Here is a 27,925-nt window from a genome sequence, read left to right as displayed (position 1 = left end):
GTTTGGTTCTCGGTCGTGGTTATTAGGGTTTCGGTGGAGGAAGTTTTGAGAGTCATTGAGAAGTTTGGAGTGAGGTTTCTCTCGGATTTGACTGCAGAATGGTGGAGATGTTCAGAAAATTAGGGTGTCTTTTGAAATTAAATAAAAAATGGGGACACTTAATGTCTTATAGACATATTATTGCAACCAAATAAGGCCAGGGGTGGGAAAATTCTACCTTTCCCTCCACTTTATTCCCTGTCTTGCATCCATCATGTGAGGTCTACCTCCCAAACTTTGCCACCACCACTCCCTGTTGAGAAAAATCTGATACAAGAATTGTTGTCTTTAGAGAAGTGAACATACGAAGCCAACACGACTGAAGTAAATGTACTCACCTCGGAATAGTTACAAAATAGAGGACCAGGAAGATATATTATTGATATACACACTCAAAATACATTTTACATCACATTTTCATTTCCTCAATATATAAAAAACTAATAAATACAAGAAAACCTTTTCCTTTTCCCTTCCCTGTTTCTTGTCAATTGTCTTCCCTCATCTGATATGCCCAGGAATTCTTTCACCAATATGAATAGCTTCATATAAAAACATTAATGAGGTTAGGACAAGCTTCTCTTCTGAAACTGCAGTTGGAAACAGCCACCATAAAACCTTATGAATAAAAACTCAAAAAGAGGTAGATGAAATTCATCTATAGTTGTGTTCACCAGGAAAAAAAGTGACAAGAACTTGATAATAGTTGACTTTGACTTCCAACATTCAGGATTCAACTAAGAGCCCCAGAAGGACCAGATCATATACAACTACACGGGAAAAATTGACGACAAGTTCAGAAGGTTTTAGGACATTGCAACGATTCCTTGAATACCTGTGAACCATGGAACTGTTTTATCCATGTTGTGAAGGATTTGTATTTTCAATCCTGGTTTCTTGCTGCCTCATGCCACCCATTGTTCTCACGTTAAGATCCTCTCTTGGCTGCTGTCTCTGTTGCACACCTCTAGTATTTTGCAGACGAGCAGATTGTATATTTCGGTCCGTTCTCCATCTCAAGTACTCAAGAAGTAGAGAATTTGTGCTGATTGCAATCCCAAACCCGGTGAAGGAGGAAAGGAGGACCGAAAGAATTGGATTAACATTGAGCTGTAATTTTACGGACAAAAGAATTCTCTGTTAAGCGATGAATAGCATCATGACAGCAAAATAGGATGGAGCAATTCAGGAAAGCAGCAGTACGACTTACGACATTATAGAAGATATGAGCAAACAGGATCACAGTTGCAAACTGGAAGGATGCATAAGCCCAAAGGTAACTCTTGCTCACTGAAAGAACCAAAATATAAGAGTCTTTCAGTCATGATCCATGGGTGTCTGAAATGACATCAAAATTCGAAAAGGCTTCAAGAGCAATACTTGAGTAAGGAGCATGGAAAGAACCAATCTTTCCCTCCTTAGGCCATACAGCTTTTGAGGCTGTCAAAGAGCCATAGTTCAATGGATCTCACTCCATAGATCTCCTAGTTCCAAAATTGACCCAATGGAATACTTTTGAGAATCCATCTTATCTCATGCATTTGTATAGATAGAAAAGAGACATATGGCCTTTCAGGGACTTAAAATAAAATTTCGTTATTTATAGTTGAAAAAGGATTACAAATCAGGATGCCCCCTCTTCATCCAGGTTGAGAGATAACATGCCCAAACCATACCATTACTCAGATGGGTATACCTCTGGATTGGGCATGCATATAGGGTCCATGTTCACATCAGCATTCCTACTCTTATATTGGATGTACCCCTCTCCCCTCTTCACGGTAGTTGCTTAAGATTTCGTTTTACATTCTGTCGACAAATAATGTCATACTGAAAGAAGAGATGAATTTACGAGAATAGCACAATGAAAGAGGTCAAAGGAAAACCTCTAGATCATAGGTCTCATGGCGTCGCCATATCGTCGCCATGGCGTCCTAGCGCTGGAGGTCTGTGCATATCGACCTACGCCATGGCGTCCTGTCTCTCTTTCCCTCTTCAATTTCTTCTTCCTGCCTCTCTTTCCCTCTTCGATTTCTTCTTTAATTTTTTGTTTCTTCCCCAACCTTAGACCCACTCTCTGCTTCCCAAAATCTCCTATTTTAGCCTTGGTTTAGTAACCTGCAACTAAGACATCTGCCAGATCTGATTTCAGATCTCACCATTCGGTCGCCAGTAGAATCTTGGGGCTATTTCTCATTGGGATCGGCAGACCTTGGTGCTGTGATTTTGTTCCAGAAATTGCAGGGAGAATCGTCTTCATAAGGAGTTTCCTCTGCTGGAACTACTCCAGTTCACCGCCTCTCTACCTCTCTTTCTATCGTGTTATTGCAAGGTTGAAGAAGACATTAAGTCTTTAAAATTGCAAGTAAGGACAACTTATATTATTTATATAAAAGCCCTTATATTCTCTATTGCTATTCTGTTTAACCCATTCAGTTTTCTCTTTAACTCCATTAAATTACAGTTTTGCCACTCCTTTACAACTTCAGATTAGTTACAATTCTGCCATTGCTCTTACAAATCTTGATTTATCTACTAGTTTGCCATTCAACTTTGGATTTAATTACAATTCTGCCATTGCTCTTATAAATCTTGATTTATCTGCTAGTTTGCCATTCAACTTTGCCATTGAACTTAGGATTTAATTACAATTCTGCCATGGTTGACATGATCGCCATGGCAGGCAACGTGTCGATATATCGATTAGACACCCCTCCACCGACTTGGATCGCCATGACGCCGTGACAACTATGCTCTAGATCCACAATACCCTACATAACCATACCACCTAAAGACTCTAACCCAATAAACACCTGTTCCCTGTTCATTCCATGCTTGGGTAAGAGTTGGCATATCAAAGCATCCATGAAATGAGATAATCAGTACAGATGCCACAAATTTCAGGCCCAAAGAAAATTGACTTTTAAACAAAAAGGCAAGAAATAGGCCTACTTTTTCCATGTGGCATGGGCTGATGCGGGAGCATTCTTTGACCCGGGCCGAACCTGTCTGAGAGCACCTACCGAGAACTGGGCCTGAATTGGATTTGGGTATGGTAGGATATTAGTAGTTTATTTAGTTGGATTTATAATTAGGATTTATCTTGTAATCTTTTGTTTTAGTTTGAGTAGGCTACGTACTGGTAGACAGGGTTCTAAATTTCAGTTTCGAGGCCGATTTTGACCCTGGCCGAAATCGAGATTTCCTAGGTTTCAACTGAAACCTGGTAATTTCTGGGCAAAACTCGACATGTCATGGGCTGGTAAAAAATGGTCGAAACAACCGAAACTGGTTGAAACTTGGTATTTTTTGGTCAAAACTTGGTACGAGTCAGTATTGACTCAAGCTTTTGTTTTGGTTTCGGTCGAAACGGAGATTAAGAACTTTGGTGGTAGAGTTGCATTCCATTTTCAGTCTTGGAGTTTGATTCCATTATAGCTTTAGATTGGAATTAGGAGTCTTTTATATTTTTCTTTAGGGAGAACGAATGCTGCCAGACTGCGTAGCTTATCCTACTGACTCCCTGTGTGTATCTCTCTCCTCCCTCCTGTTAAATGACATATCTGCCCCCTATTATGGGAGGAAATAGGCACAAGGTGGCGCTAGCGTATGCTATGCAGCTGAACAGGGAACTCAATCCCTTTTCTTTATATATGCAAGCAGTGTAACCAATGAACTCAGATTTCACAATGGAATGGTATTGGTTTTGTTTGAGTGCCTGTGTGAATTCCCCCCCCCCCCCCATCTTCCCTACAATCTCTCCCCTATCCCCCCCAACAAGAACTTCTTCTTCCTTCTTCCTATTCTTTTCCCCTTCGGTTTTTATTAAACAATTCTGACCCCATCCTCTGTTCAGCATGATTCACATTCTCTGCTTCTTGGGATTGCTCTCACCCATCCCTCTTCCTTTCCCCTTAGGACTTTGGATGTGAAGTCTTCCCTCTTGGGCAACCCTAGCCCTAGTTTCTGACACCCTAAACCCAACCCTGCTGTGAGATATCTCTTTGAAATCAAACCTGGTTCTGTAGTTACTGCCTGTCTTGGTTTCAGCAGTCCATTATCTCCTTCGTAGTTTCTGTTTGGGTTGTTGTTGGTGTGTATTAAGAGACCTCGTCAATACTGACTTCCCCTTGAGATAGCAGGACCAGCTAAAACATATAGGAGTTCTCTGCTTCACAAGATGCTGGATTTCCATCATTGCAGGTCGCCCCAGGTTGAAGACAACCTTGTTTTCTTCCCTCCCCCACTATATATCCCCCTTTAACCCCTATTTCCAATAGTGGGCACCTTTACCTTTTATTTCTTTCTTCTTCCAAGATACCTGTCCCCCATCATACGTGCTATTCCATATACTTTTTTTCTTCTTATTATTAGCTTGACTTCCATTAATTATGAGAGTGCCACTGATTCTTAAATTTGAGTTATTTGTTAATTGGGTGGGCCCATAGCAATACCGAACAGGGTTTCTGAACCCCAGGATCACCATCATTGACTCTAAAGCTGAAGGTTTCACAGCTAGAATGGATAGGCAACAAAGAAGCAAACAGGTGGGACTTTTGGACTGACTACTGAAGCTGCCATCGTAAGATAACTGGACCACCTAAATTCATTCTACAACTAAAATCAATCAATCCCTTTTCACAACTAAATATGGTTGGCTATAAGGATTCTGTATCACTGTTCGATTTTGTTTAAAGCCATGTTTGCAGTCAACCCATTAGCCAATCATATCTTTTCTCACCGCTTCTTCCATATCATTTTAAAGCACACATATTCTGTTTATTGGGACACAATTCAGAGAACCTATGTGTTCCCTCCTGGGGGAAGAAAAAGACCAATGACATGCATTCCTTTATTTATTTTTTTCTGATGCGTAGATAAATTTACATATTAGCAAAGAAGGAATTTACATAACGGAGGAGAGCAACCCCGCCCACATCACAGGATAAAAAAGAAGAAACAAAGGGAGGAGGAGAAATGTTCCAAATAACAAACATCCTAATACGCGAGCCAAAAGAAAAAAACATTCCTTTCATTTCATGCTAATTCAAAGAACATAAAAGTATGTGTGATGCTGAGTGATACATCTCCAAGAAAATCTATGTCGACAAACCGTCTCCTGTGTCGGTTGATTCCTATATAACAATGAAACAGAGAGAGTTTAAGAAATCTTACCCATTGTTGAGGCTATCATGGATGAGAGGAGACCTAAAGCACAAGAGAAAGGCAGTGATATGGCCAGAGCACCAGAGCCCAGATCAGAAACCTGGTCACATGGAAACATTAACAAAAATAAAAGATTAAATGGGAGGATTAATCAGAAAAAAGATGGAAAACAAACGCAATATTGAAAAGAAATATGCTCAACATTGTTTTTTTGGGTAAAAAATATGCTCAAGATTGCCAAAAATGACCATTATAATGAAAATTCAAAGGAAAAAAAATGTCATAATTGTGGAAAAAGAACCACCAAGGCAGCCAATGCTCATAAGCACAGGACATTGTTTACATAATAACTCCGACCATATATGGAGTTCTGGAATATTTCCCAGCACCATTCTCTTTCTCCCATTGGACCTTCCATAAATATCACAACCTTGAATGTGGGATCCTTATTTTGACGTAGTATACACAATTAAAGCATGACTGCTGATTGGTAGGAAACTTATTATTTGAAGATGATGTGATCTTGGACTATGGCCAAACAAGGAGTTGCCCAGTGATTGAGTGAACCCAATCAATGTCAAAAATCCCAGAATGCATAAATACGAATGAGGCCCCGCAAACAATAGAAAGTCTTGGAACGCACCACATGGTACCTCACAGTATACCACCTAGGCTAGATATAGCATGAAGCACAAGATAAGTAATTTACCAGCAGTTGCTCCAGAAAGCAGAAATAGGCAAGCATGCTGACCATGACAAGAACTGGTACATCCTGCCAGACCCTGTTATATATGGAAACAGAGAAACTCTTTAACTCCATGAAGAAATTGGAAGGGGGTACCAATAAGGAAATGAATAATCGTTAAGCATAATAGAAAAAATAAACAGTAAGTCAGCTATATAAAAGGTGCATCTGACCAAAAAGTCTTTGATACCTCCATTTGAATGAAATATTTGTTGCCTTCATTTGAAACAAAACAGATCAAGCAATTTCTACGCTTTTCTTATTTGTTTTAGTGAATCCGTTTACTGTTGAAAAAAAAAGAATAAATAGACACGGGGTGAATACTCTACACTCATTTTTTGAACAACCTTGCTTCCTATTAAAATCAATAGCATGTGTATCGGGTGATCTAGTAGTATTTAAACTGGGCACTTAATTGGACTAATATTTACTCCTTTTTTATCAGAATATATGAAAACTCAGGAGATCTTGCATACAGATTGAGAAATCAATCCTTCACTGTTGACCGTCAGCCTCGATAATTAAAAATTCAACTTCTTGTCCAGTTTTAGAACACTAATCGAAATGATTATCATCAAGAACAGAACATGCATTCATTATTCAAAAGACTGTTGAAACTCTAAAATCACTTTGGTTTGGGAAAATTCGGAAAAAAAAAAAGAAAGAAAGAAAAAGGAGGGGAGGAAGGATTTGCTATTTGACATATTCATCTAAATTAGCTTCTAGATATCAGGAGATCAAAAAACTATGAGTAACACTAGATGTTTAAGAGATTTTGAGAGCAAGGGTGCCTTGAATCTCATTGAGCATTTTAAGACTTGTCTAAATTTATTCTTCACATTATTTTTGATGGTTTGGGGGGCGGTAATTTAGTACTACAATTGAAGACTCAAAACAGTGGCAAAACAGAATTTTTCTCGGAAAACAAAAAACTAGATTAAGAAGAAAAGACATAGGTCAAAATCCAATGATCAGATAGACCTGAAATTCAGGTCGAGTTTTGTTTTTAGAGTTGAAAACACTTTCTGAAAGTTTGAGTTTGATCCAATGGTTGGATCTGAAAATATGGATCAGTCCTAGTTACACCAGGAGAGGGGTATAACAGCAACTTCACAGCTCACAATAGAACTCAGAGAACAGAAATATATCGAAACAATCAATTCTGAACATAGACCATAAATCTCAACAATAACAGATCAGTAAACCAGAAATTGAATAAGTATACAGTTGAGAAAAGATCTAGAATGTACTTCCTTTGGGAAATGAAGATCCCTTTACTAGATCCGGCTACTTCAATTCCCAAGTACGTGGGATGTCTTAGGTATTTAGTTTCGAACTCGGTTGCCAATCGAGTCTTTAGAAGAAAGATTTCTTCCTCATCTTCAGTGATCACCATATCATCCACATAAACAATAAAGGTTGTGACCTTTCCAGTTCTGTGTTTGATAAACAGGGTATGATCAGCATTACTTTGTTTGGAGCTGAACTTTTGCATAGCCTTCTGAAACCTGCCAAACCAGGCACGGTGGGACTGTTTCAACCCATAGAGTGATTTCTTGAGTCTACATACTTTGCCAGTTGTAGCAGATGATTCAAGCCAGGAGGATTGTCCACGTAGACTTCTTCAAGATCACCATTGAGGGAGGCATTCTTCACGTCCAACTGCTGAAGATTCCATCCCATGTTTGGAGCACAAGATAACAAGGCTCAAACAGAATTCATTTTGGCCACTGGGGCAAATGTTTCCTAGTAATCAATGTCATAGGTCTGGGTGAACCCTTTGGCAACCAATTTGGCTTTATAGCAAGCAATGGTTCCATCTGCATTCTACTTTACTATGAATACCCACTTGCATCCAACAGGCTTTTTTTTCGTTGGGACAAAATATAAGCTCCCAAGTATCATTTTTCTTCAAAGCCTACATTTCCTCTTCCATCGCATTCTTCCATTTTGGGTCTGTGATAGCTTCCTTCCAACCCTGTGGAGTAGATACAAAAAACAGAAAAGAAACAAAGGCATGGTAGGAGGGGGACAAGGACTCATAAGAGATAAAGTTAGAAATAGGGGGTTTAGTACAAGTCCTTACTCCTTTTCTAAGAGCAATAGGGTTATCATCAGGGCCAGGAGGAGATTCATTACCTAGTACTTGGCTTGGTAGAACCTGCTCGGTAGGCTTAAATGAATATGGCATGCTTGAGACAGTCTCTTTCTTTTGCCGAGAATAACTGATGAGATCCCTTTGTTTAGTAGCAACATCAATCTCATCCACTTGCTCCACCTGAAGACGAACAATAACAATGATAAAAGGAGATGAAGGATTCTCTTCTTCTAAAATCTCCCCCTGAAGAGAAGATTGGTAATAAGGTTCATCCTCGTGAAAAGTCACGTCCATGGTAATGAACAACTTGCGAGAGGAGGGATGATAACACTTATAACCTTTCTGAGAAGCAAGATAGCAAAGAAATATACACTTGAAAGTTTGTGGGTCAAGTTTCAACTGAGAGGGGGAGGAGTTATGAGCATAGCAGACACATCCAAATATACAGGGAGGGAGATGAGAAGCAATAGTGGGATTGGGAAGCTGGCTGACTGGTGTCTTGAAATCGAGAACAGTTGAAGGAACTCAAATGATAAGAAATGCAACAGTTAGCATAGCATCACCGCAGTAGTACTTAGGATCCTGAGTGGTAAACATCAGAGACCGAGTAACCTCCAGAAGATGGTGGTTCTTTCATTCTAGGATACCATTTTGCTCAGGGGTGCAAACACATGAGGTCTGAGAGAGGATTCCATGTGTATCAAGTTATTGAAGGAATAAACTGTCAATATATTCTGTTCCATTGTCCTGTGGAGAACCTTTACCTGGGCATTGAACTAGGTTTGGATCATTATGTGAAAAGATTGGAACCAGGAGATGGCTTCGGATTTGGACCGAAGAAGATACCCAGGTTAGTCTTGTACAGTTATCAACAAAAGTGATAAACCATTTAAACCCACCCTGAGCAATTGTCCTAGAAGGACCCAACAAGTCAGAGTGAAAAACAAAAAAGGGAATCAAACTTCTATTATCACTGGAAAAATACGAGCACCAGGTGTGCTTAACAAGTTCACAGTTATCATAGTTAAACTGCTCCAAATTACACTATTTGATTATTGAAGGAAACAAACGACGCAAAATATAAAAGGAAGGATGACCAAGGCGACGATGCCAATGATGGAGCTGTCGGAGAGCACTGTCTTCTCGAGTAATATGAGCAGACGTAGGAGAGGGAGACGCAATAAGACTAGGATCCAGGTAGTAAAGACCATTAGACAATCCCGCACTCTACCATATCCAATCATTGCCCCCGTCACTAGGTCCTGAGAAAAAAAAAACAGTGAGAAGAAAAAAGGTAAACAAACCAATTAAGCTCAATGGTGAGACTAATAAATGGAAAGCAGGTTGGGACAAAGATTGGGAACATGCAAGACAGAAGATAAAGAAATAGTGGGAGAGAATAAGATAGACCATTTACCGGAAATAGCAGCGACTCAGACCTTTTCCTGGCCCAAACAAGGGGTATAAGAGGCAAACAAGTCTGAGTAGTTGGTCATATGGTCCGAGGCTCCAGAATCAATTAGCCACGAAGAATCAGTATGAGAGGACACAAGAAAGATACCTGATTAGGCTAAATGAGAAGCAGGTGAGGTAGAAGAAGCAGAATCAAGCTGAGTCACTATACGTTGGAGCTGAGTTACAAGTTGTTCTGCAGATATAGATGGAGTACCAACAAGGACCTCTGTAGTCTTAGTTACGTGAGCTTGAGGACGAGTACAACCAGATTTGCCTCCCTTTCCACCTCCTTTGGGCCAGCCATGTAATTCCCAGCAAGTCTCCCTTGTGTATCATGGGCGGCCACAGTAGTCACATTTGACCGGATCACGAGAAGCACTAACCTTGTTGACCGAACCAGCACCATCCACAAGTAAAGAGGATTGTGGCATAGTAACAAGAGCAGATTGAGGAGGGGCAATAGGAGGCATCATAACAGAACAATGATGATCCTCATACTGAATCACATTATAGGCTTCAAGTAGTATACGTAACAAGCTCCTGTTCAAAACTTGAATGCATATCTGATTATACTCAGGATTAAGGCCAGTGAGGAAAGCGTATACTCGTTCCATTTCAAGTTCCTTTGCAAAAGTGGCTACATCAATGGGGCTGGTCATGGTAACAGGATGATAGAAATCCAGTTGTTGCCATAATGTTGTTAGGGCAGAGTAATAGCCAGACATAGAGAGGTCAGTCTATCTAGTTTCTTGAGCTTGACAACGAATTTCATATATTTGGGCATAGTTGCTGGCTTGACCATAAGTGTGCTTTGCATCATCCCATAACTTCTTGGCTGAATTAAGGAGGACAAAGTTGGAACTAATGGAAGACTCCATGGTGTTCAACAGGAACGACATGATCATGACATCATTAGCTAACTAGTTATCCATAGTTGGAGTTTCAGTGGGCATAGGTGTGTCACCAGTAATATACTAATATATCCCAAAAAAATGGTTACCATGAATGGTAAGGAGGCAGGCACGAGACCAGGATAGGTAATTTGTTCCATCAACTTAGTAGGTCTAGGTTGAAGAGAGGGATGATGGTGAGCAGCAGTAGGGCGACAAAGGTCACCATTGTAGTGCTACAAACCTCCATTAAAGGACCAAAACAAAAGCACTAAAGTTGAAAGGACGGTGGTACTCACAAAAGAAGGCCAAAAGACCAGTGGTAGAAAATACCACGCACACAACAGCTAAATGAAGGCTGAAGAAGTGTAGGCAGGCCAGGCAGAGCCTAAACAAGGCAGCAGAAGCACAGGCAGGCCAGGTCGAAGGTCATGGAGGGGTCGAGCAAGGTGGCTCAGGCAGGCGGAGCCTTGGAGGGGCCAGGCAAGACTCGCAGAAACCTGTAGAGTGGCCAGCAACTAGAGCGGGAGGCCCCTGGAGATCGTCGGCAGATGGTGGAAGGACCCTGAAGATCGTAGGTAGGAGGCAAGAAGCCCCTTGAGGTCACCAGACTGGGGCGGAAGACCCCTGGTTAGGTTCGATAGGGGCTGGAGGACCCTTGACTAGCGCTAGTGGGATAGGGCAGTGCCCTAATAGATGTGTATAGAGGGCAAGTGCCCTGGGAGGCGCAACAGCAGTAGTGGAGCGACCATTGGAGCCAAACGGTGGTGGCAGATGTAAGTGGCAGCGGCGGTCAGTGGTTGTTAGTGATTGTCATATGTGGTACGACATGCATTGGCGCATGTTCAGTCAACCATGTCTGACATGATGAGGCCGAAGCCCTCGAGATTGGTGGTGCTGCTCTACTGGCGCCGACGGCGGAAAAGAAAACCAAAAAAATTTAGGGTACTTTAGCTCTAATTCCAAGTTGAGAAAAGAAAAGAAGGAGAATGATTTGGCTTGTCAAGATGACAAAGGCCACCACTTCATTTATAATCTAGGATTATTACAAATATGGAAGATCTTATTACTAGTGGTCACGAGTTCTGAGTCTGGAAACAGGCTCTTTGTGAAAGCAGGGGAAGGCTGCGTACATTATGACCTTCCCCAGACCACATAGTGGTGGGAGCCTCGTGCAAACCCTAATGTTTCTAAAGTTTCGAACCCTAATGTTTCCTAATTTTGAGGGTTGCTTCTTTTTGACAAATTCTATCGTTGTGTGGTCTTTCTGAGAACACGATTCGCACAAGTCTCCTAGGACCATATGGAGATCAGTCTACCAATTTTCCTCAGTGAGTAGCGCTTGATTCTAGAGGTACAATCAGGGATTATGTATTTTTATTTTTATTTGCAACCAAACAATAGAAAATTATTGAAATATAAAGCCAATATTGTAGGACACCATGCACAAATACACCGACTCCACAAAAGAATTGAGAATCAAAGCAACCCATAGAGAAAGCTCTACCCCAAGAAACCAAAGAATTCAAAGTGGGGGGGGGGGGATATATACCATCATAATTGAGAAAAAGAAGAGTTCAAAGTGGGGGGGGGGGGATATATACCATCATAATTGAGAAAAAGAAAGCTCAAAACCACCAGTACAACAAAGAAGTGGAAATTTACAGGAGAAGCTGCCAAGATTAGAATTTCTAGGAACACTCGAGATTATGACAGTTCAAATTTTGAAAATATATATATATATATATATATTACCAACTTCTTAGTGAAGCTTCTTCAAGATTTTGTTTTCATTTTTTATCGACACCAAAACAATGCCAAAACCCAACTTTTAATCTTTCCAGGGAACTGCTGCCCAAATTTTTTTTTTTTTAAATATATATATATTTAGATCTGGATATGACCATCCAGTTACAATCAGGGTTATGTCTTACTTCTTATATATGTCAAGCCAAGTAGAAGCTAAAAAAAATTTGGAGTCAAACAACATGCCTGTAGCGAGCAGCTTCTCTTTGCTGAGGTACAGTTGGCTGCCTAGAGACAGACTGAGAATTTTGTATTCTTAATAATGTTACTGGTAGGTTTTGAACATCTTGCTTGCAAACATCACAGGTCTTGTTACCCTTAATAGTAAACCATTTCACAGCACACTCTTTGTGAGCAAGTGCAAGTTCTCCTTTACAGCTACACTCCATCTTAAGAGTTTCGCCTCCTTCCCCAAGCTCAACCAAACAAATTCTGCAGACTGCTTCTTCTTCAGGGATATCTTCTCCAGCATCTTCTGTTTCTGTAACAATGAGTTGCAACAAGAATACTTATTACCATAAGTAGAAGACTATCGATGAATGAAAAGGAATATAAATACATATTTTATAGATGGAAACCACCTGCAGACATTTCCATTATCACTACCAAAATTAGGTTCAGTATCTATGGCAACCATAGTACTAAAACTCGTTTCGTCTGGGTCAAGATTTCGAGAATTTCGAAAATTTCAAGTATCTCGGTCGAGTCGAAACGAAATGCAACATTGAATTGAAAAATGCAATATTTTGAATATTTCGGTGATATTTCGGAAATTTCGGTGATATTTCGGAAATCTCGGTAATTTCGGTCATCTCGTTTCGGAAATTTTGGAAATCTTGGTCATTTTTGGCATTTTACATCCACAGAAAAAATACCATATTTTGACTGACGAAATTTTGGTATCTCAGAAATTTCAGTCAGACCGAAACACCGAAACGAAACGAGATTCAGTACTATGATGGCAACTAGCCTTTGGCATTACCCTGCCCCCCCCCCCCCCAAAAAAAAAGAAAAAGCGAGCGATGAATCCTTTTGGTACTAACCAAAGAAAATATCGGGAAAACAGTGAGATGTAAACAGTATACTATTTGATTGTCATACTAGTGGGTCAAAAGTGCCCTAATGTTACTAGATTGAAGACACAAAACAGTAGCCAAATAACAAGATCTTTCACAGAGAACAAGTTCCAGAATTAGAAGAAAACAAATCAGATAGTTAGAATAGACTAAAATTCAGTTTGAATCTAGTATGGGGACAGAAGAAGAATTGCTGAAAGTTTGAACCCAATCGAGTGGTTAAATCAGCAAGAATGAGGTAGTCCTAGAACTAGTAGGAGTCGGGGCAAAACAGTAATTTAGCTAATCAAATTATGGTTCAAAAATTAAGAAAGGTTGATGGAATCAATCATAAACAAAGGCATATAATCAGTACTTGACAGGTTCATCAAATCAGAATTGATTCAAGCATGAAATAGGGTTTTAATGGAGAAAAAGGCAAAATAGAGATTTCACCATAACAGACAATCGGCTGGTCAGAACAGCCTGAAACTTGGATCGATTTCCCCAATTAGGGTTCCTGAGATTCGATCAAAATAAGAGCAAACTCTGATGGTTGGGTTGAGCTACATAGATTTCACTCCAAAAACATGTAGTATATGATCTTCTAGAAGCAAGGATTCTAGTTGCATGAATTTCTAGATTAACTTACTTGTTAATGGCAAAGAATATAAAAGAATAATCAGCATAACCAGTAGAACATCAACAATTCAAGAACACGAGCAATAGAATGATCCACCCGGGCTTCTCACCGCAATGTGTCAATTGGATCAAACACCAACCCCTTTCCTTGATCACACACAAGGCTCTTCAATGGAGAAGACATGCAGCAGCAGCAACTTGGTTGTTTGTAAAAATTGTGAGCTAGGGACAAGCTCATGGTTTGCTTTTGTTAACAATAAAAATTGAATTAGAGTATGATTAGAAAACCCCAATAGACTCTATCTTAAAACATAGCTAAAACAGAGTTTGAATTGGAATGGGCGATCCCATAATCGATTCTTCTAACTAGCCTAACAGATGTGGATTCCACAAGCCTATGCTGATGTAGATTCCAATATCTAATAGCGAAGGAATTAAATAAAACAATGTAGCTTAAAAATTGAACCAACATTGGACCAACATGGACCATGGTTCAATTGAAATTATTTCAAAATAAAAGATATAAAAATAAACTACATATAAAAGCAGCAAAACATCAACAGGACTAGGTCACGGTTTGGCCTCTCTTGCTGGCCTTCTTCCTATGGGTGTAGGTCTTCAGATCTGCCTCATGCACTGCACAAGACTGGCAGCCAAAGAGGAAGATCTCAGTTGCATTTAGCACAATGATAACATGGTTTTAAAAATGGACATTATAAATTTTTGGTAACAGCATATTAGCTATATGGCCATACACAATTATGAATTCATAAATATAAACTCCTTATAAAAAAACTGTTGGTAATCTTTACCCTACTTAATGGTAGGTTGCTTCAAGACCATTATAATGTTTTCGCATTATATTCAAAATACATATTTAATTGCTTTTATCAAAACAAATTTTAAAATATAAATTTAATCAATAAACATTTAGAAAGAAAATTTTGAGTTTCCATCCTCTTTTTTTTTTTTTTTGCCAGGGGGTGGGGTGTGTAACAGAGGGTACACGTTTTTAATGGTGTAAAACAATCACAGACCATCACTCAGTTAATGTTGTTCTTTCAATTGATTCAAAGAGGGTATTATATTAAATTCTACAGCTAGGTTTCTGAAATTAGCAAAATCAAGAGAAATTGGTATTTCCCAAAACAAGAAGCACCCACTCCTATGACCATGGTTCCTAATCTCGGATCGGATTGGTATCGGCTGAGACCGATCCGATACACCTGTACGGACAAGGGAAAAAAGGTTAAAACTGGCTTTTTTTCACAAAAAAGGGTCAAATGTGTCATATTTGGCCCAATTCCAGGCGATACCGATCCGATCCCGATACCGAGACTACAAACCATGCCTATGACTGGCTCTTATTTAGTCATGATTTTATTCCAGCCTCATGTTTTGTTAAAATGCAACAAATGAACACAAACATTAGCTAGCTCCAACACAGGGAAGGCGATGTAGACCGAAGCATGAAGAAGAAAAGGACCAAAATACTATTCATGTGGTACTGTTCACGTGAACAAAGGTGTGGAGCCCATATTGACAGCTGGCTTGGATGAGATGCTGCCAATATTTGTAGGATATTATATATCAGTTTCTACTTTTTCTTGTACTGTTATTGAGTTAATAGAGCCTATATAGTTAAGAGTTTCTATATTTTCAGTAAGTTTTTATTTTGGAGATAGTGTACAAGTCCCAATATTGTCTTGTAAGGAACTTTCTAATTTGTTTTATTCCCTTTTTGGTATTTGCAACATTCACTATATATGTATTGGACCACCGAGGCATGATTTGATGAATTAAATGTGTGAGGCAGTGTGAGCTGAGTGACCTTGAGGTGAGAGGCCTAGGTTGAGTGGGAGGCTCAACCAATTATCATATCCCCATATTCTTCTTTTTTTCAAACAATTTCCCTTTGCTTCTATTTTACTGATCTGTGAAATACCCAACATCTGAGACCATTTGAAAGCCTGTTGCTGCTACTGGAATATTGTATGGATCATAGAAGAGTGTGCTGTTGCTGATAGATCAAGTGCTGGCTGGAAACATTAAGAACATACCTTGTGGTATCTGTTATTTGAAGTTCTATTGCTGATATCTTTGAATTCAAGGAACTGCAGATCCTTTCTTCAAATACAGCCCATGTTTTTGTATGATAATACCCTGCCATAGACCTTCCTTCGATTGTGATTTGAGCTTCATCTAATGGCTGGGGTGATTGTAACAGTGAGTTACTATTTTTTATTTCTAACCTTCTAATTCTGAGTCCCTTTCATGATTCTGTATCCAGCCATCAGTTTAAGCTGATATTTTCAGAAGTTAATCCTCTCAACAGGGGCTACCTTCGACTGGAAGATCTGGTCCATCAGAATGGTCAGTTGCTAAATCTGGAACACTTTCTAATTCTGAGATTTAGTCCTCTTTAAGTTTGCTGGAACTACTGGTTAGATCTGCTGTTAGACAGTATATTGATCCTCCTGTAGAGTTGATTCTTAGTTGAACTGGTTCTATATTAGAAGGCAATGAGGTCTCAGAGACATAAACCTAATTAGATTTTCTCATCATAGTACTAAAAAGCAAGAGTAACAAATACAAATTAAGAAAAATAAGATGCAATTTTGGAAAGCGTTGAAAAACAGAACAAAGGTTTACCAGCATCTGTTTTGCCATCATCTGGTGAGGTCTCATCAACAGTTGCAGGACGAGGGGTTGCTGGTACTACACGGATTATACCTCCAATAGAATCTGTCCGCCTTAAGGTTCTGGTTTTGGCATTGACGGGAACTGACATTGAGCGCGTTATATGGTGACAGAGTTCTGATTTCTGTAGAAAGATAAAATCAACTTTGAAGAGGAACCACATGGATAACAGAACAAAATATTATTAATAGGTAACAGTCCTCAAGTGGAACGAACAAAACACACTTACAGTGATATTAGAACAATTGTCAAGATTTCTTTCCCATGAACATTGAACATTTGAATTTGCAACTGGTGTAACTGGCAACGAATTTGTTCTTTTTGTAGATGAGGAAAAAACCTTGGTCAAAGAAAAGGACCTTGAAGTAGAAGGCTTGTCCACAGATCCTTCTGATGGTGGTGTATCGGAGATGAGAACTATCTTCTCACCTTCCTGCAACAAATTTTTTGTCTTGAAGCTCCGCTGTGGAAGGAGATTTCTAATAGATGGTTTGAACTTTGCTGAACTTGGCCTTGGTGGCAAACCTGGTCTAGTAGAACTCGGACTCGATATAGAAGGAATATCTATTGCAGTGGAACTAGGCAATGAATCTTCCAAGGACCTTGCAGGTATTTGTAATGAGGAGAGACTTGGCTTCCTTGGACGCTGAACTGAGGAGGCCTGCCCATTTATTTCTTTTTCGTCACTTGCCTGCAACATCAGAACACATTGAAACATATAAGATGCATCTAAAACTAGCACAAGGTTAATCATGCAAGAAGAAATAAAAAGGTAATAACTCATTGCTACAGTTAATATCTTTGATTTTTTTTTTTGGTCAAGCACAACAGTAACTCAAAAAAATATGCAATCAAATTTTGGAATGCTGCATTTCAGTAACACAGCCCATGACTATATCTTCTATTTAAACAATGAAAAAAAAAACAAAGATCTAAAAGAGATGCCAAATTAGCATGATGAGACCCTAAAGGGGTAGCTCAGTTAGCAAGGATCAATACTTCACAATTAAGAGGTCATGAGTTCAACTCTCCTTGGGTCCTACCTATCCAAAAAAAATAGCATGATCAGTTATATCCATGGTTCTGTAACACAGTATCAGTACCCATAATGGTCTTGATCGATATCGATTTGGATACCAGCACTGACTACCGATCAGACATTGGGCCAATTCGATCTCAAAAAGTAACTCTTTGAGTGTTCCACCGATACCGCATCAGTCTGGTATAGGTATCGGGTGCAGCCTAAACCGATACGTATCGACCAATACACTCAATAGGATACCGTGTTTTAGAACCATGGTTATATCAGAGCTCAAAAAAGAGAATATCAAAAACCCGACATGGTGCAGGCATGCAGCATAAATTGTTTTACCAAATTCATGGTGCTTATTTTTAGATGCTGGCCTCAGTTCTGGCAACATTAAATATTTGAACAGCAACACAACAATCAATTGCAACACCAAAACATCAAAATCTACATCACTATTTCTCAAGTCTCCCCAAAAAAACTACTCACTCACATAAATCAAAATCAAAGAAAACTCTACCAACAGAAGGACCTACAAACCACACCATCCTTTCATATAACCCTTGCACGAGTTCCATTGAAAGATCATTAATATTGGGCAAAGATGCTTATAGATAGATAGATAGATAGATAGAAACTTTCAACCTTCTCCAAAACCAAATTTGCATATGCAACCAGAAACAACTAATACACATCTCCTCCTCTTCCCACATGCACTTGAATCAATTGCCTAGGTTCAAAAGTGCCCTGTAATGTATGAATTTGAGGATCAGCTGACAACAGTATGGTCCAGCCAATGTATCAGTAAAAAAAAAAAGGATGTACCCAGTGTCCCAGTGCACGAGGCTCCTGCCACTGTGAGGTCTGGGGAATCATAATGTACGCAGCCTTAACCCCCGCTTCACGGAGAGGCTGTTTCCCGACCAATCTGTATCAGTACCAAACCAGAATAATCAATTTTTTTTGAGTGAGATAGGATGCTTTGTTGGGATGGTTAATTATTTTAGCAATTACAAGCGCCTGTAGCTCAATCTTTGAAATCACTTGAGTAGGGGGAGGCTTTGTGTAACTGGGGTTTTCCCTTGGGCCTGAACCGTAAACCCAGGCAGGTTCAAGGGTTTCCTCATTAGAAAAAAATAAATAGAACAAACCATCAGTCTGGATCATCCAGTCCAATACAACTCAGGATTGGACAATCCATACAGTATTGAACCATGTTCATAAAAATGAACCTAAGAGGTAGCTTTTTGTATCTTTTTCATACCAAACCCCCTTCCTTTTGCCCTGCAACTTTATCTATGCTTTTACAACTTATTTTATATTGAAATTTTTGTTATGGCTCGTAAAATAATTATAGGTTATGATTTCTCTCTTAAATCCATTTCTTTTAATCCTTTCCTCAATAAATCAATAGATTAGAAGTAAAAAAATGCATGAGGCTCCCACCACTGCGGGGTCTGGGTTTATTAGAGTTTTACGTTTTTTGTTTCGTATTTCATGATTATATAGAAGGGTACTACTATGTATGCACACAACAATGTTACAATGCTTCATTATAATTCTAAATTTTTCTATTCAAGAAAGGGTTTCAAATTCGCTCCTCTATCCCACATTGAGATTTTATAATAATGTGGGCTTGGGCACAAACTCAACTTCTTCGATTAGGCTACCACCCGGGGGTTGGTTTACCTGAGGATGCCGTCTTCTTTATTCTTAAGAGAAACCCCCACCTAAACCTTTCTTAAGACGACCAAGCCCTCTCGAATTACATTCTGCGATAGAAGCTTTCAACGTACACCCATAACAAATCTTTCACTCACTGAGAAGTAGATACGGATATCTTGGCAGTAACTCCTCAACTTGGAGTTCCACGGCTTCCACCTAAGGATGCTTGTAGGGGCCATCCTATCCAACTTTTCAGGCATCAAGATTCGTTTCAGGCATAGATGATTATTAAAAGAGTTCCCAAACATATCATAAGATTCCTAAATATATTTGTAGACACTGAATTTTATCAACCCCCCGTCTATGACGACAAAAAGATGTGGACTGACCTTCGTATCTCTCTCAAGGATTCACTTGTGCACAAAGACCATATCACTCTCACATCCATAATAATAATGATTAAAGAGCCGATTTTAGCATCAAAGTAGCGTAAAGACCTTTTAACCAATGTTAAAGGAGGTATTGTTCGCCTTCACCAGCCACGGCGGTCCCGCTCGCCACTGAGTGGGCCGTGGGGGTTGTAGAGGGCAGGAAGCCCCTACCTAGAAGGGTGTAGGGGTGTGGAGCCCCCTGACTGATTTTTTTTATGAAGTATGAAGGATGGAGCACTAGCCAATCAGGTGATGCCATATCACCCTAGTCCCACAGATCCGCGCACCACCACAGCTCTGTTTGTGACTCTACGAGAAAAGCTCCCGCGGATCCGCAAAAAGCCGTGGCACCGTGCGAATTGTCACGTTATCACAAGGCCGTACACTCCACCAAGACACTTCATGCAGTGTCGCAGTATGCCCTCTGCGGCACTTTGCGCGGCACCACAGTCAAAAAAGTACAATCCATAGAGCCACGGAGAATTGGGGACCCCCTACCCCCCTCATTTGGGTCCCCTATAAATAGAAAACTCCTTCCACTTCCCAAGACACGCAAATTTCTCCTTTGGAGACCATCCCCAAGAGCTTTTGCCCCCGCTTTGGTGCTTTCTTAGCGTCCCTAAAGCCTCCCCCTCTCATGACTTCCTCGATAGTCCCTCGGCATCTCAAACCCCTAGAGAAGGACTGAAATCTAGGGGAACCTCGAAATAGCCTGTGAGAAGGGAAAATTCCCCCAAAGAGGGAAGTCCTTCAAGAGAGAGAAACAGACATCCGGTCGTCCTCCTGAGTTGGGAGGCCGCTACTGTTCGTCTTTGGAGCTAAGGGGCCTTCTCCTTTCGACCCTAATCCAAAGTTGACCTTAAGTATAACCCCCTTCCATCTCTATTTAGCTTGAGCAAGATGTAGATCATTAAAGTAGCAAGGGGGTAGTGTAAATAATAACAAAGCAAATCACATGCACCCCCCCTCGTGTTTGAACCAATTATAGAACACTCCCCATTGTTTCAACAATTGTCAGCCTTCATGGGTATGGACGTAATTGTTGAAACAACGGGGGGTGTTCTGTAATTGGTTCAAACACGAGGGGGGTGCATGTAATTTGCTCATAATAATATGCATGCATAGGAATAATAGGTAATTTCATTTTGATACAGTTAGCATAACCAATTAAGTGTTAGTCATGCATGTTGGTATAGGAGATATAATTTGGGAGAATATTCAAATTTTTGTATCTAGTAGAAAGATCAGTTATACCGGGTGGAATGTTTGTGTAGCACCTTCTCACCTCCGTAACCTGACCCTTACCCATGTGGAATCAAACCCGGCTCTTTCCTCTGACTAGGGATTGAGCCTCCCCTAATGGGTCCTAGGCCCTCATCCTAGGTGGTGACTCCTTTCATCATGTATATTCCAATCCCCCTCCTCCGGTAGCCAGACCAAAGAATTTTAGGTCTCGGTACCTACAATATTATGTTGAGATTTGTTAAATTTTTATGAATTAAATTTTGACCAACATTATAACTTTTAAACCGTTTTTACTTTTCTTTTCTTTTCAATCAAAAGATCAGTCTGTGACATTTTTTCATTATTGGACCAGGCAATCCCATCCAGATTGATCATTATCACCCGAAAAATCCAGAGTCAGATACTAATATTTAAATTACTACTTGGGAGGGTATCTGTATTTTCGTAATTGTGCATAAAGTACAATGATTTTTTAGGGAATCATCTCATGTAGGGTTATGGAGAAGCTTAACAAAGTCATCAGTTGTCATAACATATATTTACAGGCACAGGGAATCAGGGATAATGAATGGCTTTGATGTTCCAAAGCCAAGGCATCACAGAACAGAGTCAAAAGATGAAGGTCACCTTGCTACTGACGTCTGACAAACTGAGCTCAAAACCATATATGTACTACAACTCCTTCAGGAAATCTAATTTGAACCCCTTAGAAGTCCTTGGGACCTTCTCGTCATCCGCCTAAAGGATCATCTCAATGGCAGGGTTTCTTGACAAGAGTTAAGAATACTCCATCAATGATGATGTCCACTTGATCTTGCTTCCCTCAGATTCAGCACTGACATGTCAAAGAACTCGCCCCAAGGCCGCCATATGGACCCTTGCAAGGAGTGTTAACCGTCCATCTTCCAACAGGATCCACCCAAAAAAGCCACCAGTATATAAGAAAGAGAGGGCCAAACCATTTTATAGTATAATTGTGTATTTATTGGAAAAAAGATGCGCACCAACCTTATGAAGTGTTTTTAATATACGAGACATTCATGTATTATATAGTCGCAAATTTATTAACATAGCATTTGATCTAGTACCCCGTTTTTTTTTTTTTCCTGTATTTTGAATTATCTAATTAATTTGCATCTCATATAAACCAAAATTTCCCAAAGTATATCCAACGATGAAAACCAAATAAAACCTGCAGCGAATTTTTCCCGCTACGGTCGTACCCAAATTTAATGTATGCCAAACTTCTTAGACATCATCTTCTAAATGCTTTTGAGTTGTTCTGAATTCTTAGAATTATTGGTTCCATAGCTTCATTACATTTTTAATGAGTTCTTCTCCATCTCATTCTCCTTTTTGGGGGAGGGACAGGGTTGGAAGGGGTGGGGGTTGGCAGAAGGGGTTTAAAGGCAATGGTATAATACTAGACTGAAATAAGAATAATATGACATAAAAGGAAACTAAACGCATACATACAAAATCCAGAAATACTGAAACGACCTCCCAAAAATAATTTTGGAATTGATCCACTTATCCCTCTCACACAAATACACTTTTGGAATTTCTTGGGAATGCCTTCCCGTCCTACCAATTTCCCAACAACTGTTTAGACCTTTGCTGGATACCTGACTATATCAAGATTGCATTTTGAATTTTCTCGCTTAATATCAGACTAAATCTTGTTTTATACAAACTAAATAAGGAATACCAGTCTTGGTGGAAAGCAAAAAACAAAAAAAATTCAAAGCTTGAGTTCGCCACATTCTCTGAGTATCATAACATATAACAGAGACTATCCACAGCAAAAAGTTGTACATTTCACAATAATTATCCAAGCAGCTAGCGATTACACTAAAAAGGCCACCAACGCAGGAAGAAAAAAAATTTGCATCTTTTGATCTGATTCAGCCGCTCTAGGAAAATTCTCAAGCCTCAGGTGACCAAAAATATTTTGAAAGATCAGACTGCTAAGACCCATTATAACAAGAGTACAAGCACAAAGACAAAAAGAAGAAAAAAAAGAAAAACGAATACCTGAGGATCAGGAGAACCCGGCATTAATTCTTCAATAGTTTTCAATTCAGCAGCTGAATTGTCCATTGAAATCAGAAACCAAAAACTCGAACCTGATAATTGATATTCAACAAGATGAAAGAAAGGAGAAATGAAGAAATGGAAGTTATACAGGGTCTCAGAATGTTCAAAAAGAGGAACCCTAAATTATTTTTGGTTCTACAGAGGAGAGAGTAGAAATCATAAAGAACAAAAAACCAACAAATAAAAAACACTACTCTACTAAATGGACTGTAGCAACTGTTTGGGTCTCTGGACACACCACAATTATTAAAGTTAAAAAACCCTGCTGTCGTCATCCTCAATTATCATTAGTTTAATAGAAATTTTCCCCGCCAACTTGTTTTGTACTTTTTATGCTCTCTTTTTTATTATTATTATTTTTTTAAATAAAACAGGCAACTTTGCAGTGATGCAGTGTAATTGGCAGATCCACTTGTGTATGATCCGAAACGAAACGGTACGAATTTCAAATGTTTAGATTTGAAAATTACATAACCAAAAAAACTATAATATACGTATAAATTGTAATTAGGGGCGCTGTTCTGTGCCGCAGCGCAGGTTGCGCCTAGGCACATGGGGGTGGGTGCACTGACCATCCTACTCCTTTGAGTGGCAGGCCCATGTGCCTGGGCACAGTCTACACTGTGGCACAGAGAACATTCTCCCAAATTGTAATTAAGGGTGCTATTCTATATGCCGCAACACAACCTTCGCCTAGACACATGGGAGGCACAATGACCGAGCCTGGTACAGCCTACGCTGCCATATAGAAAACATTCTCCCATGTAATTATTAATTACTTTCCTTTTTATTGGTTGAATTTTATTAATTACTTTCCATTGACACCTAAATCGCACTTATGTGCTCTCGCCCACTTTCTAAGCAATCCTAGAAAATATTTGTCCGCCAATGAGTTTGACTCTCTCTCTCTCTCTCTCGGTCTCTCTCTCTATAGCTGCTTCTTGTCTCTACAACCACAAATTCCTTCTAACCTGAATTCTGGAATCTCCATTGCCCAAATTCTTCTCTCAAAACAGATTTCTTTGTTTCCCATCAGTCGGTTTTCTATTCACCAGCAAGTGTGAAATGGCTAACAAACCAAGAAATCAAAGCAAGCTAAGCCGTTGTATCAAAGCATCCATAAGGTTCTTTGGTAAGGCAAGGAAGATCTAGATTAGAGAAGAAATAGAGAAAGGCACTCGAGGACTGGGGCTTACCTGCTGCTCTCGGATGGGGTTGGGCAACAAGAGAGAGGAAAAAGAAGAAGAAGAAGATGGTGCTGAAGGTGATGGTCGGGGTCATTGTCTTCGTGGAGGAGGAGGGGTTGGGCAACATGAGATTTTATTAAAAAAAATGAAATGTCTAATTTGCCCTACTAAATTGATCCTTCAATGTCCATTGCTCATTTTGTATCGATTTTTTCACCATTTTGTTATTTTTCCAAACATAACCCACCCTTGTTACATTAATAACAACCCCCAAAAAAACAACAATATACATATAAATTATAATATTAATTAATGTTTTATGGGAAAAGATCTCTACTTGGTGGTGTTTCCTACGGCCTCTCACAGGCACCGTGAGATGACATTTTTGCCCCTTGGATAGATACCTAGGCATGCTCACCCATTGGCCCAGACGCTTGTGTAAAGACCATGCGACCAAGTAGAGCTCTCTTGCCATGTTTTATTAACTAAATATTAATAAGGCAAGAGATCTTATTTGGTTACATGGTCTCAATACCAACATCGATGCCAATGGGAGAGCACACATTGGTATCCACCCAAGGGCAAGGCCATCATTTCATGGTACCTAGTGAGGGGACATAGGGAAGCATGACCAAGCAAGGATCTTTTCCCCATATTAATATTTGAAACGTCAACCGCCGACTTGAGTGCTAGCATACCCTCCCCCCATCAACTTGGAGAACATTTTCCCTAAACCTTTGTAATATTGAAGGGAAAAAGAACGTTGTTTGTGTTGGAAAACACATTCCTCCATAAACTAATTTTGATGATAACAAACATTAAGATTAATACTAATATTCCAATCTTTAAGCAAGCTTCATAGTCAGACGTTGGAAGCATCAAGCATCCAGGAAAGACTTGATCAACGGAGCTCACAACAGAAGAGTTAAGGAAAAGAAGAAATTTGAAGATTGAGGAACATCGTCTAAAGGAAGCCAAGAATTAACAAGACAAAGACTCTCCAAGAAGATTCAAGTGCAATAGAACACATTTCACTACATGTGCATATCACATTGCACACACATTGCATTCACATGTAGGAGACCCTAGGAGGAACTCATTCCCATGCCCTAGACTCAAAAAACATGGTCATTAAAGTGTTAGACAAAAACCTATGAAGTCCCCAAGCAAGCTGGACCAAAAATCCCCTTGACAGACAATCAAAAAAATAGGATAACTGTTTGTCGGTCGACCTACAGACTCTGTCGGTCGACCTACAGAATATAAAAAAATACAGACCTGTTTCCAGTAGCCTGTCGGTTGCAACCGACAGATCTATCGATCTACCGACACTTGTAGGTCGATCCATAGGTCGACCGACAATCGACCTCTGACCCCAAACTTGGGCTTAACGGCTAGTTTTCAACGGCTAGTTTTTGATGGTCGACCGACAACCTTATAGGTCGACCACGATCTAAAAATATGACAGTTTTATATCCGTTGGAGAACAAACAAACTCCAACTTTTGGCTTTATAAAACACATCCAAACAATGAACAAAATACATCTTTTTTATAGAAAAAGTGCATAGTACATTTGAGAAAGTACAAAAGTGAGAATTTGTCATTGAGCTAAATTATTCAATTCAAGCTCTTAACTCTCCACTCTCTCCAACTCATGCCATCAAGGAGAGTCATCTAGGAGACTCAAGGTGCATCACTCTCATTCATATCATTGAGCACCATCACTCAAAGGGTAAAAGTGTCACTACTCTTTGATAGGTATTTATACCAAACTTCTATTGTATTTACTTGTTTATGCTTTTGATTTGATAAAGCATTGTTGTATTAATCTAGACTGTACTTAGATTAGTACAATGACCCTCTCATCCTTAAGAGATTGAAAGGATACTCTTGTCCTGGAACTAAGATTGTAAGGATCCTCTTATCCTGTTAAAAAGAGTTGTAAATGTGTCATTTCCCCACCTATTGTATTGAAAGGGAAATACTAGTGGAATTCTCTCAAGGTTGAGAGGAGTGGATGTAGGCTAAGTTAGCCGAACCACTATAAATCTTGTGCCTCATTTACTTCTGCTTTTTATATTTAATATAAGTGTGCAACCAATCGAAAAAGAGGCAAAATCCACTAGTGGTAACCTATTCACCCCCCTCTAGGTTACCCAACAGTTTGGTCACACACCCCTACACCCAGACATAGGGGTAGTGGCCAAATGACTACCCCCCATGTTGGATGCTTGGCACGCTCTCTCATTGGCCCCCACGCTAATGCAAGGGTCGTGCAACTAAGCAACATTCTCTCTCCCAATGTTAAATTAATTTTGGAAAATTTTTCCTTCACCATGGAGTGAAAGTTCACCACATCATCCTAGGGTTCACAAAGCCCTATAGGATTTTAATGTGTTTCCCAAAATAACCTGTCACGCATTTGTAGCCTTATGGTGAATGGACTCCTATTCACTATGGTTGAAGGAAAACTCTGGCCATTAATTATTTTTGAAATTTAAGTTTTTAAAAATTTTCGCTTAAAAAAATTTAAGATGCACTTTAGATGTGTTTAAAACACTTTCTCTATTTTTTTTTAATATTACCGTGTCCTTGAAATCAATTCCAAAAATGACACAAGAAAAGATTTTTTTTTTAAAAAAAATTTGGTTTAAAACTTATTTAACTAATAATGAGTAAAGAATAAGAGATTTCTCTCAACTCTATCAGTGAAGGAAAACTTAATTCTTTAAAATTCTCCAGAATTGTATGGTCCACAATCCGAATTCCAAACTCAATCCGATTTGATTATGGAAATGGATAAGGATGGAATCTAATCTGATTAAAAGGACCACTAATTGAATCAAATTCAATAGTGCTCTGATTCATTTATGATCCAATTTGATTAGCATCACATATACATGTAATAGGCAATTCAAATCTTACCCAAAAAAAAAACAGGTCTTTCAGATGAATTTTTCCCTAAAGATTATCCATAAAGCTCTGTTTGCTTCGGCGTAAAATTTTTACTTGAAAATTCACTTTAAAAAAGTTGGCTTATAAAATTTTTCATGTATAAAGTATTCCAATGCTTGTTTTTAGATGAAAACAAACATTAGAAAACTTTTCAACATGTAAAATTTTACATTTACGAAGTAAAATTTATCACGTAAAATTTTCCATGTAAAATTTTACACTGAAACAAACAAAGCCAAAGGAAAATTGACACCTCATTCAACCAGATAAAATTTTTATTTGGTCAACCAATATAATAAAGCCATTTGGGAATTGATATGATCCCTATTATCGCATTGAAGATGCGATGTCTAGGTTGGCCACTTGTCAAATTCAATCAATATCTATCCACCTTGATTTTTTCAATTGCCCATGAATTCAAATGCACATTTCATAGTCCTTCTGTAGAACTGGATTTTCAAAGTTCTGTTTTGTTGTTTGATTAATTTCAATTGGGGGTTTTTTTTTTGTAAGAAAGAAATTTATTGAATAGAAGAACCATGTGAACAGCCTGTAGCTTCCGGTAAACAAAGGTCATGAACAGAGTGAACCTTCATGTCTACTTAATACTTATTGATAAAATTTGAACTTAATTTGAAATATCACATGACACTTTATGGGATTGATCGGATAAACTTTATAATATTTACACGGGAGAGGATTTCCTTCGTTTGTGTGTAGT

At 39.2% G+C, this 27,925-nt stretch overlaps 1 protein-coding gene across 1 annotated transcript; it reads right to left on the bottom strand.

Annotated features, from left to right (window-relative positions):
* Positions 1-359: 359 nt before the first annotated feature.
* Positions 360-23,245, bottom strand: LOC122640743. The gene is made up of 9 exons (XM_043833985.1): positions 22,999-23,245; positions 16,826-17,287; positions 16,549-16,720; positions 12,386-12,680; positions 5,915-5,987; positions 5,215-5,305; positions 1,250-1,329; positions 875-1,149; positions 360-629 (listed from the first exon to the last, which is right to left on the bottom strand). The coding sequence occupies exons 1-8, from the start codon at positions 23,062-23,064 to the stop codon at positions 895-897; spliced, it is 1,494 nt and encodes a 497-aa protein (XP_043689920.1). The 5' UTR covers positions 23,065-23,245; the 3' UTR covers positions 360-629; positions 875-894.
* Between the last annotated feature and the right edge of the window lie 4,680 nt (positions 23,246-27,925).

Source organism: Telopea speciosissima, chromosome 9, assembly GCF_018873765.1.
Source record: "Telopea speciosissima isolate NSW1024214 ecotype Mountain lineage chromosome 9, Tspe_v1, whole genome shotgun sequence".
Classification (NCBI taxonomy): Eukaryota; Viridiplantae; Streptophyta; class Magnoliopsida; order Proteales; family Proteaceae; genus Telopea; species Telopea speciosissima.
Note: the sequence above shows the minus strand (reverse complement) of the source record. Positions and strands in the feature narration are given on the sequence as shown.